A 14,049-nucleotide genomic window follows, 5' to 3' on the forward strand; every position below is an offset into this window, starting at 1 on the left:
GATAACAACGTTCCAGGAGAGAATGCCACCGAGGTACGTGAACATGTCCACTTCATTTAGCCGTTAGTTGTTGATGGTGATGTTGGGCTCAACATATGGTTTGACTGGTGCTGGCTGGTGCATGACTTCGGTCTTCTTTGTGCTAATAAGGCCAAAGTTGTTGCAGGCATCAGAGAACTTGTCAACGCTGTGCTGCATATTAACCTCGGAGGTAGCGTTGAGGTAGAATCATCAGCAAACAGAAGGTCGTTGATGGTGTACGATTGAACCTTGGACTTCACTTGTATATGTCTGAGGTTGAAGACTGAGCAATCAAAGCGCCATTTGATGCCAATTCCAGTGTCCGTGCCATCGAAGCATCAGTCAGCATGGCGGAGAACATCAAATTGAAGAGCGTCGGGGCGAGGACGCAGCTCTGCTTCACTCCACTGGAGACAGAATGGCTCTGAAATTTTGCTGCCATCTCGGACTCTCGCCTGCATCCCATCGTGCAGTTGTCAAATAATGGTGATGAATTTTGTTGGACATCGTACTTCGCCATGATTTGCCAAAGGCGTTTTCTGCTGACAGTGTCAAAAGCCTTGGTCAGATCGACGTAAGTGGAATACAGGTCGGAGTTCTGTTCCTGACACTTCTCTTGCAGCTGACGTGCAACGAACAACATGTCGATTGTACCGCGATTCTTCCGGAGGCCGCATTGACTCTCAGGCAGGAGGCCATCCTCAAGGTGTTTAATGAGACGGTTAAGTAGAACTCGTGCCAGCGTCTTGCCTGCGATGGAGAGAAGGGCTATTCCATGGTGGTTGTCGCAGGCCTGTCTATTTCCCTTCCCTTGTACAGGTGGATGATTGAGGCATCCTTGTGGTCTTGAGGCACCTTCTCCTGGTCTCAAATGAGCTCAAACAGATGGTGGAGTTTTTCGACTAAAGCCATGCTCCCTTCTGTGTAAATCTCAGTTGGGACGGAGTCTCCACCAGGTGCTTTGCCAGTTGACAGCAGATTAATTGCTTTCTAGATCTCTTCCACCGTGGGAACGGCGTCCATTGACTGGTTGACGTGAATCTGGGGCAGTCGGTTGATAGCTTCGTCATTGATGGTAGAAGGGCGGTTCAGAACGCCACTGAAATGTTCCGCCCACCTGTCGAGTATCTTTTCCTTCTCTGTGATGAGTGTTAACCCGTCCGCACTTAGGAGAGGGGATGAGCCTGATGGAGTTGGCCCGTAGACTTCCTTCAGTCCACAGTAAAAGTTCATGTCATGAGAGTCGGCGTGGCGTTGGATCTCGTCAGCATTGGCATTCAACCAAGAGTATTGCATATCCCTAAGCTTTTGCTGTTCTGTACTGTGAGCGTTCCTCTGAGCGTCTTTCTTGGCTGTGGAGGTGGATCATCTATATGAGCCTTGTAAATGCGATGCTTGTCCTCCAGAAGCTGCGTAATCTCTGTGCAGTTTCTCATCAAACCAGTTTTGTTTTTCTGATGGAGGGCCCCAGACATTCGAAGGCTTATTGTACACTGTATTCCGAAGTGTGTTCCGTGCTGCTTCCACGTCGTGGTCATCCAGCACAGTGGAGTTCATGCATTCTTCCAGGGTGTCAGCAAAGTACTGAGAGGTGGAGTGCAACTTGAGCATGCAAACGTTGAGACATTTTGGTGTCTTGTTCTCCTGAGGACATATCTTGGGTTTGATCCGGAACTTGAGTTTAGAGACGATGAGACGGTGATATGTTAAGCACTCTGTGCCGCACATTGCCTTGGTGACACGAACATCATGCCTGTCTCTTCGTGACAATGACGTAGTCAATGAGAATGATGTCAGTGCTTTGATCGAGGGTGCATCCGTGACGTCTTGTTACGGGTGGGAAGGTAGAAAACGGTTGTGTGATGAGAAAGCCATGTTCAGCGCAGGTCTGGAGAAACAGCAGGCTGTTACTGTTGCACTTGCCCACTCCGTGCTTCCCAGTCACCCTTTCCCAGGTGGTGGTGTAACGTCCAACTCTCGTATTTATGTTACCAAGAATGATGAGCTTGTTGGCGTTGGAGACGGCATTGATGACATTGTGGAGGTCCTCATAGAACTAGTTTTTAGTTCCCCTGGGTTAGTCAGGGTAGGAGCGTATGCGCTGACAATAGTGGCGAACTTTCCTCGAGTAAGGGGGAGTCTCATCGTCATCAGGCGGTCGTTTACTCCTTTGAATACGCCGACTAGCTTGCCATCAAGTGTCGTTTTTATAGCAAAGCCTACACCAGCTTCTCGTCTCTCCTCTGCCCCTCGTGCACTCCAAAATAAGTTGTAGTCAGCGCCTCTTTCACAAAGTTCACCTTCTCCAGCCAACCTGGTTTCACTGAGAGCCGCAATGTCAATGTTGTATCTCACGAGTTCGATTCGCTAGCGATCAGTGCTGTGCGTCTCTGGGGTCTGTCTGTATATTGTCTCTGTCGAGAACCGTTCAAAAGTTCCACGATCCAAGGTGCAGTGGGATGATCCTTGTTTTCTTCTTGTTCTCTTTGTTATTTCGACTGCATTTGTAGGGTCCCCACCAGCCGCGGTAAACTGGCTAGGGAAGTGTGGAGCGGGCAATGTTTGGGATACCTTTTCTAATCCGCTCCTCTTGCCATGGAGGTGAGCAGTGCGTTCCTAAACAGGGCTGCTCAGTCGCACCGGTGGCTACCAAACTCCAACGCTGCTCCGGTCGGTGAAGAGCGACTCTATGGCCTGTGCCGCCTGTGTGCAGGTCAGCGACTAGCGACTTCCAATGTTCCCGCACCTGTCACCTTTGTTGCTCGCCTGTCGCCACAGTTCTTTAGTAAACTAGTAAATGGTAGATACTCAGAACTTATTTATGGATAGTAATTGATATGTTTTAGACATATCTTTCCTCTTTGATTTCTTTTCTTAATTCGTGGATTTTTAGTGCAAAATGTTTGTGTGGTGATAAAAAGCTTTTCCTCTGTCAGCTTTTATGTCACTTTGCCATGAAGACCGGGATGGGAAGGGCCATTAATTGAAGTGTATATAAATTAGAATTCTACCGTGTTTCGAAATCCTTATTAGTTGATCAAACAAACAAGCTAAGCATGGTGTAGTAACTGAAAGTTTCTGTAACTCATTACATCAACACGTCACCCAACTGGATAGATTTCTGTGTTCACATTGGTGAAGCTCCAAGGGGGAATGAAGATGGTTAGTTGATATATCTTAAAGTCTTCAATTCCTGGAGTGAAATCAACTAGGTTCAAACTTTCCGAATATGATGGCTAAAAAGTGACCTCTGAGAATAAAAAATAATCCTGTCACATATTACAGATCCTGATGATACGCCACTAATCGACAGAGGATGTTTACTCCTCTATGGCACTTGATCCTACCTTTGCTCTGTTTCCGATTGTTTCAATGGACTTTATAGCTTGATCACTGTTCGATATTTCCATATTTCATCAACAAAAGCTTCTTACTGAATAAATGGTTACCTATTCCAATTTGTAATTATATAAGAGACGGATTTAATTAAAACAATAATGGATGATGTTGAAAGAATACGGGGTTGATAAATATTTTACCGTATACCGGTGAAGGACCTCAAATCTAGATCTCTACAATTTAGACCAATGAAGAGTGAGGGTTCTTTGACGTACCAACGCCTACCATGACACGGGGTTTAAAGTCTCATCCGAATGAGCTGCAAATTTCACTTCAAAGAGTCAAGTGCTTGCAAAATTGGCGAAGGAACATGAACTGCTATCCACTTTTTATGGTACTGTAAATCACTTTTCATTCGCGAGAACTTTATTTTCGCGTAATTACGCGAGAAGGTATGCTCGCAAAAAATTCATTCTCGCGTATAATAGAATTCCTTAATATTATATAGAGCAATGACCACCAATCGTGAAAATTTTGCCTCCCTTAGAAAGAGTCAATGACATATATTATCTCGCGAAAATAAGATGGCGCAAAAATTAGGTGATCTACATGCAGTATTAGGTCGCGGTCGTTATTCAAACACTTGATCTTTCGATCACAAAGCGGGTGCCCAACTGGCTGTAGGCTATGTACAGATCTAGAGACGCGGTAGCAAACCAGCAGAAGTCTATTGAAACAATACAAATGGTGAGCGAGCATTGCATACACATACCTCTAAAAACAACTGACGTTGGATTAAAGCTATATGGAGGCCAAAGCTTCCTCTATTGACTGCTTACACTCGCCGTATGCTCCTTGTCACCAAAACCAGAGACCTATTCACTTTAGGTATATGCCAAAGGCATATTTTTGGAATATTGGAAGTCAGCTAAAAAGATGTGAGGGTTGATTTAGCATTAATTTCATGTAAAATCATTAATAAGGTCGAATGTTTTCCATAACGTTTACCTTTAATAATTTCATTAATCTATTTACTATACCTTTTATATGTAAAGATAAAGCAATGTCTATCACAGCACGATACTTGATATTGTAAATAACTTTTTCGGCAAAACTTTATTTTCGCGTAATAAAGCTAAACAGTATGTTCGCAAAATATTATATTCATGTTTAATAGTATTAAGACTATATAGAGCAATTAATAGCCACAATTCGTAAAAATTCTATCTCGCTTATCAAGAAGCAATGCATTTCTCGTCAAAATAAGGTGTCGCGAAAAATTCAGTGATCTACAGTATGCAAAAACGTCGTGATAACATCAATTTCGGCACTCACTTTCTTTTCAAATTCTCTCATATGTTTCTTTTTAATATAATCCATCCTGACATTTTCTATAGTGTTTGGTTTGGAATTGTACTTTAACTATCATTTGATTGATTGATTGTATATTGTTTAAAATCCCTCTCGAGAATTTTTCACCCACATGGAGACGCCACCACTTGCCGGTGGAGAGCTGCAAATTTTGTCCTATACTCAGCACTCAGGGCCATTGAGTAGGGAGAGATCTTTTTCGTGCCAACACCTACTGCGACACGGGACCTAGGTTTATACAGTCTCATCCGAAGGACCGTTCTCCACGTCCCACAATGAGATTCGAACCCCCGACGCAAGGATCGACTCCTTACTTCGCGACTCTAGAGCAGATGCTCTAACCACTATGCCACGCTGGCGACCTACTATTATTTGAAGATTAAGAGATGCTTAGAAAAAGAAGGTGCATGGAAGATGAATATTTCACATCACTTCATCTTCAATCCCAACTACACTTCATATAGCAGCACAGATAAAAAATGTACTAGGAAAATTCACAACTTTTTCCCCCAAATTACGAATTTTTGTGGTAACTTTGGATTGTAAAAAAGTTGGCTATCAGTTGGTACAATACTAATTTATACTATTGTGTTAAACCTTGTTTTAATAAACATTATCATCAGGATTAATTAATGTAAATGTAGTCAGAATTTAAGGTAGGATTCTTCTTTGGTTTCTGACTAGATGAAACATTCAATTCATATTTGCTTATATGTCTTATATATTGAGGTGTAAGGAATTTAAAAAACCATATTTTTACAACTTTAAAAAAAGTATAACAATACATGTATAAATTATTAGCCTCTCAAAATTGAATTTAGTTATAATTTTTTATCAAAGAGAGAAATTTTCAAATGTAAGTTAAATTAAAAAACAAACAAAATATATCAAATAAATATGATTTTTCAAATAAACTAGAACAGCTTTTAAACGCTTCTATCAAAGTTGTTTACAATAATCCATTTAAAGTATTTTTTCTCTCGTGATCAAAACTTTTTGTTTTTGTATCATTTTGTACATTTATAAGACTACTTTATTATATGTGAAAATAAGAAAAAGTTAAATATAGGAAGCTTGAAAATACTAATATACTAAAAAATTAAGAAATCCAGAGTTAGCCAATATATGTTAAATTAATGTAAATTTGGTAATATCTCTATATCTAATATAGTAATATGTGAAATTTAAACTTTTGAAATAGAAGTAATATATTTAAATTTCATGTCAAGGAAAAAGGTAATGACCTTGGTGTAATATAACTAATTTCAAATGTACAATATGAATAGAAAATTTCATTAATTTTTAAAATACTCTTCAAAAAAACAAAAATTAACAATGCTTGAAAAATGTAATAGTTTTGTCATACCTTTCATTTTTGTATGGATACAAAAAAAATGATTTTTTAATGTTGTTACTTTGGATCTGTAATGCAAACAAAATTTTGATCTCAATTTTATATTCACTTTTTTTTGCCCTCGATATTTTCATATAAAACTTTAAAAAATTAATACAAAAAGGAAAAAAATAATAGATTACAATTGCAGAGGTTTTAATGTTACACACAACATAACCTATAAAACATAAACCATTAACTGGTTCCTAGTTTCGTGTGACATCAGCAGCATAAATGATTGTAATTATATACATTGTAATTGTATATCATCTAACAGTCTTCACTTGACTGCATTTCACAAAAATAAATATTAAACTTGCACAAACTCAAATACTATGAACATGTAGTCACAAAGATTTGAAAGCCTCTTATAAGCTTAAGAGTAAATGCTTTGTAATGAATGTTCAGATAATTTGCAATTAAAAAATTTTGTAATGATTGGAAAATTATTATAGTGACATACTTTAAAGAATTCAATGGACTTTTAGAAAATATCTATATATTCTACCTACACATACCCATCAATTTTGAAAAGTGTATTGCAATCTTTAAAATGTGTGACACATTGCAAAGAAACAACAACCTGTTTGTGATAAACAAAGTCCAAAGATTAGATCACAAAATGGATAATGATGCAAAAGACAAGGAGAGAAAATACATGTAGTTTTTACAAACACATTTGCTTCCAAATTTAACCAATTTTGCTAAATAATTAAATGACTATAATTTTAAAAAGTGACATAAGGCTTACCACATTTCTGTTTTATTAATGTAATTATCTTTATGTTCAATGTGCACTAAGGGTATATATTAGAAATAATAACAATAACCTACATTTAACATTTAACAATAAAAAGTAAACAATACATGTATGAATTACATGAAAATAATATGGAGTTACAAATATCTTGTTTACATTGATAGGTCCTTCCATTTCTTTCATGTATTATGTTAAATATGAAATCAATGTAAATTTGCTCATCATTCATGTGAAATTTCTTTAGGTAATATATTTAAATTTCATCACTAGGGTGTAATAACTTTTCAAATGTACAAATGAATACCGTACATCTGGAAATTTTTGCTATAGACAAATTTTTAGCAAATCACTTTTTATTCGCAAAAATAGAACTTTTTTTTGATTCAACAATAAGAAAATGTAAACAAATAATTATGCAAAATTTTGAAACGTAAAAATTAATGGTGTGACCCAGATTCGCAAAATAAAATCTACGTAAAAATTCCAGATTTACGGTAGTTAAAAAAAGAAACAAAAATTAATGGCTTAAAAAAGAACAAACAAAAAATGATATGTTGTATGGATCTGTAATGCAAACAGATACTTATATTCACTTTTTTTTGCCCTCTCATATAAAACTTTTAAAATTAATATAAAAAATAAAAGATTATGCAATATTAGTTCACAACATAAGTTTCTTACTGGTTCTTAGTTCCAGTCATAAATGATTATTGTAATTATATACATTGTAATTGTATATCCAGTATGCTGCATTTCACAAAAATAAATATTAAACTTGCACAAACTCAAATACTATACATGTAGTCACAAAGATTTTGGTTCAATAAATCTTAAACAAATAACAAATTTTTTAAAAATTTTAAAATTTAGTCATTTTATTAGAAAATATCTATATATTTTATATGAAAAGAGTTCAATTTAAAATGTGTTATTGTATATGTGATAAACAAAGTCAAAAATTAGATCATATAATATCAATGACATGGAGAAAAATACATGTAGGTATACAAAAAGCACTTCATACCAATTTTGCTAAATAATTAAATGTACAAAGTCATAAGGCTAAGCACCAGTAATTAGCTATGCACTACAGGGTATATATTAAATAATAACAATAACCTACATTTAACAATGCAACATACTTCTGTACATGATAAATAATAATATTTTACAAATATCTACTTGATTATGTCCTTTTTCTTTCATGTGTTAGACATAAACAAAAAGAAACATTTAGCAATCCACATAAATGGAATGTAAATAGACAGTTTTTTTATTCATAGTCAGTGAAAATATATATTGCTTTGTTCGTTATTAATATAGATTACATAAAATGTGAAGAGATATATTCGTGATTCCTGAATATTCTTATTGCTGTATTATAAATTACATACAGAGAAATCAAACAAATATGAAAACCCAATTCATGCAAAAAAATAACTTATTATAATATTTCGCCAAATGAATTTCTACATTAACTATATGTTATACTTGACCCATAGAACAGGTGGAACAAGGAGATGGATGTAGGCTATGTAAGATAAAAGGGATAAAATACAAAAAAAAATTTCTGAACAAAGGAATGACACAAAAAAGATATTATTTAACAATAGAATGTAAACTGTAAATACAGTACATGATAACATTTATATTGAAAATCGGAGGTAATTAAAGAGGTACAAATATTTAATTACATATATTCAGTTAATACTTAAACTTGATTATATAATTATGGAAATGCATCCATTTTACACATATACAGTCAAACTTCTTTATCTCAAACTCAACTGCACCAAGATTAAACTGAGAGAAAGCAAAGAATTCCTGATAGCAAGGTAAAAAATGTACAGAAAATATGGGTGGGACTGCCAAATCACTTCAACATGTCCCTGATATTCAAGGTTTCAGTGTTCAAGATATTCAAGATAAACAAGCCCTACTGTATTTTTAGTTTGTCAAAATTCACTAACTATTAATGCTAATCTACTTTACAAAACATAAAAACATATGTCCATATTTATACAGTTATGTATAGTTTTTTCACTCAGTTTTTTATGCAGATCACTGCTCTGTAATAGGCAAGGAAGACACAGATGAAATGGTGAGTTGTCTTTGGAGAGGAGGTTTGGGTTTAATGTTCCGAGATTTCATGTACGACAGAAACTGGTCCGGAATTTCCTCCAAGACTTCCTTTGCTAACATGGCTTGGACTGTAGCTGGATTTTCTCCCGCCCGTCCCTGGAAATCTCTCATTGGAACAAACTGGAAATGATCAGTTTTGTTTATATTATACCATTAAGTTTTCATTATACAAGTACAATTACTTTTACTAATTTTTTTTTCACTTAAGAACTACAATCAATTAAAAAAATGCAAAAGGGAAATGATTTTTACAAATTTTTATTGTATTAACAATTAAATATTTTCCAGAAAATTTTAACTCTTTAAGCAATTAGTTTTTTCCACATCAAATGGCTACTTGCCATTAATTGGTGAAAAAAAATGCAAATGGGAAATGATATTTAAAGTTTTTATATTTTTTTAACAATTATAAATATTTTCCAGCAAATTTTCACTCTTAAAAGTATTAATTAGTTACAAGCAAAAAATTAAATTGTTCTTTGATCAAAATTGAATCTTTCAGAAAAAAAAAAACACCCAAAAATCAAAGAAACACAGACAGAACAATACCTGTACAATGTCTCTTTCTGCGTAGCGACCACGTGAAGACAATCTCACATCATCTCCATCCAAGATATCCATAGCTAAACGAAATTATAATCACTTACTGTAAATGTATTACATTTGGCTGTGTATTCTATTTAGTGCTTTTGGCAGAGAGAAACTTCCAATATAATTCAAGTACAACCCTAAATGATTTGCACTTACGAGGGGTGTTAGAAAAGTTCGCGGACAAATTCTATTGTGAGCGCGCTATTTCCATGAAACCCGTCAAACTTTCCGGATAAAATCTTAACCTATTTTCCAATAAATATACAAAAATTTGGTGCTCTTCGGTGATCAATGAAAAATATACAGCTTTTTTATTTTGATAAAACTTGCTTCACGGAGCATGCTACATTTTGGCACGTTTACATCTCATAGACTCTTTACTAAAATTAAAAATTCCACAATTGTAGCGAAAAGAGATTTATGATATTTTACCTGTCGCTAAAGGATTCATGAAACGTCACTGGGAGAAATTTTGAATAAAATTGGAGGGTATATGAAAGTTTTATAGCATTTATAAATAATCAACGCGTAAAAACACAGCCAAAATTCGGAACGTCATCAAGCGTCATGGAGCATTGCACTACGTACAAATTATGTGTGCAGGCGGGAAAATGTCTAAAATGAGATTAAAATGTGCAAGATTCTGCCGGGAATTTTCTACACATACAAAGGACAAAGTTTTCAAACGGTTGTAGCTTTATAAGAATGGAAGGATTAACATTGTTAATGAAAAACTCCATCGATACTTCAATAACCCTTATCGCACGGACGTTGTGCCTATATTTTTGCATAGTTTCCATTCCTGATCGATTAACTGCATAGACTTTTTTTAAAAGATCTCAATGATATCTGAATCAGAACAATCCGAATCAGTACAAAAGACATTATAGTAGAATAGTAACATGTCTTGATACAGATATTTAATTTTAAAGTGGAAATAAGATGAGAAAAATTTGAAGAAATGAAAGATTTATAGAACTGGACAAAGCTTAACGGAAAAAAAATCTGGTTGTCACGTCTCCAAACGTCAAGTGATTGCTCCGTGAATCCCATGTCCTCATAGTAAAAATCGTTGTAAGTTTTCAAGATTTAAGTAAATGGACCTGATTTTTTACATACTTATAAACAAAATATAGGAATTTATTCAGACATAGGTCATACTTCACAGAACACAATAGATTTTCCGTTATTCAATGTGTCCACGAACTTTTCTAACAACCCTCGTACAGACATAAATTAGAACATTGAGAAATGTCAGAGAAGTCAGATCTTCGCTAACTTGTTCAAAATTCATTTTCCGCCAAATATTGTACACACTAAATGTAATATTTACAGTAATTTCACTAAATAAATAAAAATAATTCACAATATAAATATTTATTTCAAATACAATTGTTTGAATTACCCAAGGGAAAATGAGAAACACTCAAATAATGTAAAATATAAGAACCTTACCTTCAAAGTCTGCATCACCAACACCAACAATGATGATAGACAGAGGAAGAGAGGCAGCCTACAATTTACATAAATATATACATTTATGCAAATATGTCTGAATTTATGCAAATATATCTTATTTATGCAATACAGCAAAGCTTGGTTATAACGAAGTCACTGGGACCTTTGAAATTACTTCGCTATATCTGTAATTCGTTATATCCCTATAAGAAATTCATTAAATTCATATAGCAGGGGATCCATAATGACTTCGCTATATCCGTGAATTCGCAATATCCGTGTTCGTACTAAACAAGTTTTACCATGTATGTTTATTTATGCAAATATATGTTTTTTTATGCAAATATATCTTTATTTATGCAAATATATCTTCATGCAAATATCTTTTGAAGATGTACAAGGTATATAATCATGGTGCCCAATGTGCAAGTAGGCTTTGCATTATTCCCTTTGTATAGAACAGGTATATACATAGCATCGTTTTTGAAAGTGCCCAGAGAAAAATTTTTTTTACTTATGAAAAAGTTGACAAGCAGGGAAAAGTAGGTTTTGGGGTGGGGGGGGGGGGGGGGGGGGGGGGCATTATTCCCTTTGAAAAATCATACTTAAAACAGCTAATTCCTGCATTTTAAACTGAGTAAGTACACCTACATTAACAATAGCCTCGCACGTCTGTGGCATGTCTGTGATGATTCCGTCCGTGATTATAAGGAGGATGAAGTAATCATTCCCGTCCCGCTTCTGTGCAGCAAATCTAAAAATAATCCGTGGTTTTGTTTTATCCATGCAGTCCCTCATTTTACTGAGTTTAAAGAAATACATGCTATACAGGTAATAATGCTAATTTTTGAATGAAACAAAATGATTTGAGAAACATGAAATGTAACAAAATTTTTTTTTAAAAAAACTTTCCATAAAGTTTAGTGAAATAGGTCGTTGTAATTATAAAATAATTGAGCAAGATCTGAAATGAAGAATTTTGTCTGTTCATGAATATTGATGAAGGAAGTGAGTAAACATTTATACATATATATATATATATATATATATATAGATATACATCTGCAAGACAGAGCCATAGGATGAGGTAGATAGCATTTTGACTACAATCATTATTAATATCTGTCATAACAGAGTAGATAGTTAATACTGCATACATTAAAAGATAACTTCTATGTACATGTATCTTTAGGTTGTTTGCCATGCATGTCAAAAGTTTATAATAGTTGTATCCTAAACGGTCTACCTCATTTTTTTGACAAAATCATTGTTTAGTAATCTAAAAGTAGCCATGATGACATATCATGCATTAATTTAAATAGAGGCATTACTTTACTAGCAGGATAAATTGTGTAATTCACAGTTTTTACAACACTTTAATTGGTAAACAAAATGTATAAATTTACAATGATTATTGTAATTTAACTGACACAAGTTATGGTGAATATACATGTAACTTGTAATCTTTGAAGATTTTATATATTATTATTAATAGAATGAAATTGATAAGTCATGGCCTTACATGTGTCAATTTTATACATTTATTTCTATTTTTAATATCTTAATAAGATATCCTCAAAACAAAATTTAAACACTTCAATCAACAATGTCTGTGTTTGATACAAAAAAACAAGAAGTTGATTTTTGGTTGGACATACTTAGCCACGTGGTTGATACAAGGAGCAAAGTTAGTGGGACCGTACAGTTGTACAGACTGAATGGCTTTATTGTAAGCATCTAAAACTCCATCAATTCCCTGACAGTATGGGTTGTTTGGATTCCCATTCTACAATCAAAAACATATATGCATGTACTTTCAAGTGTATTTTGATAAGGGCATATACACGTAAGGACACTTGAGTCAGTCAGTAAAAAAGTCATTTTGTTTTAAATGTTGACTAAACATGCGTGTGTCCTACCAGAGCAAATTCGTGGGAAACAACTCCATCAGGAGGAAGTCTAGCACCAAATCCCAGAGCAGGAAATAACTTGTCTCTGAAAAAGAAAGTAAAAAAATTATATCTTCATCTCTACTTAATAGTATCAAAACTGAACCATCATCTAAGATATTTCATTTTTATCCAGACAACTGTTATTAAATTCAACAGTTTTCAACCTTTTTTTAAAAATACCACAAAACTCCTTAAAGTAAACTGTTTTCTTTATCAATTAATGTACATATTTTTTTTAAAAATGTGTAAATCTGATTCACAACCAGATTTAGTTAATAAGGAAATTTTTATAATCTAAATAATGTCCACTTACGTGTCGTAGTCCTGTATGATAGTTCCGACAGCTCGGAGAGCGTTGGCGTAGGGATTAGGTCTATAGGGATTCATGTAGTGAAGGGAAGACGGGGATTTGGGATCTCCGTTAGAGGCAGTAAAATCTACAGCAAATGTACAGTGTAGCTGGGTCCTGCAACACAAATAGATTCTTTCATTTTGTTGTTCTTAAAACATTTATGCAAACTAGTCCAATACATATAAATAAAGCTATTGCCAACTTGCAAGTCAAAGTCATATCATAGCAGATAATTCGCCTAGAGCTAAAAGATTACTTTTAATATTGAGAATGTACTAATCTGTTTTAATTAATTACAATATTAATTAACTATAATTACCCTCCTCTCACATAATCCAAGAAAGAATAGACTTTCTCTATCCTACAACTCATCAACTCCACCTGCAAGAAATATACACAATAATTTTAGAATTTATATTTAATGCATATGACCATTCTCTCTAAATAAAAATTAGGTTAGCTAACTGCCTCTTATTTTTGTTCCACATTTGGAGAAAATGAAACTATAAAATCAATGCCAGATATTTCTGAATAGGTTAACTCATACAAATTAACATTAATTTTGAGGCGATTCTAACTGAATCTCAAAACTCACTGTCCCTGAATTCTTGTATTTGTTCCCCTTCTTCTGTGCTTTCTTAGGATTTATGCACTGGAATGGGATTTTTAA

At 34.3% G+C, this 14,049-nt stretch overlaps 2 protein-coding genes across 2 annotated transcripts; both read right to left on the reverse strand.

The window, feature by feature from the left end:
* Positions 1-277: 277 nt before the first annotated feature.
* On the reverse strand, positions 278-664 carry LOC134240139 (uncharacterized). The gene has a single exon (XM_062722241.1). The coding sequence runs from the start codon at positions 662-664 to the stop codon at positions 278-280; it is 387 nt and encodes a 128-aa protein (XP_062578225.1).
* Positions 665-7,795: 7,131 nt separating this feature from the next.
* LOC134240140 (copine-8-like) lies at positions 7,796-14,046 on the reverse strand (the record flags this gene model as incomplete). Its single annotated transcript, XM_062722242.1, has 9 exons — positions 7,796-9,146; positions 9,576-9,649; positions 11,073-11,130; positions 11,727-11,829; positions 12,734-12,861; positions 12,995-13,070; positions 13,341-13,493; positions 13,699-13,760; positions 13,975-14,046. Coding segments are annotated over 9 exons (927 nt in total), but the record flags the coding sequence as incomplete, so codon positions are not given.
* Between the last annotated feature and the right edge of the window lie 3 nt (positions 14,047-14,049).

This window comes from Saccostrea cucullata, unplaced genomic scaffold (assembly GCF_032062105.1).
Source record: "Saccostrea cucullata isolate Sc308-1 unplaced genomic scaffold, CSIRO_AGI_Scuc_v1 ctg1121, whole genome shotgun sequence".
Taxonomy (NCBI): Eukaryota; Metazoa; Mollusca; class Bivalvia; order Ostreida; family Ostreidae; genus Saccostrea; species Saccostrea cuccullata.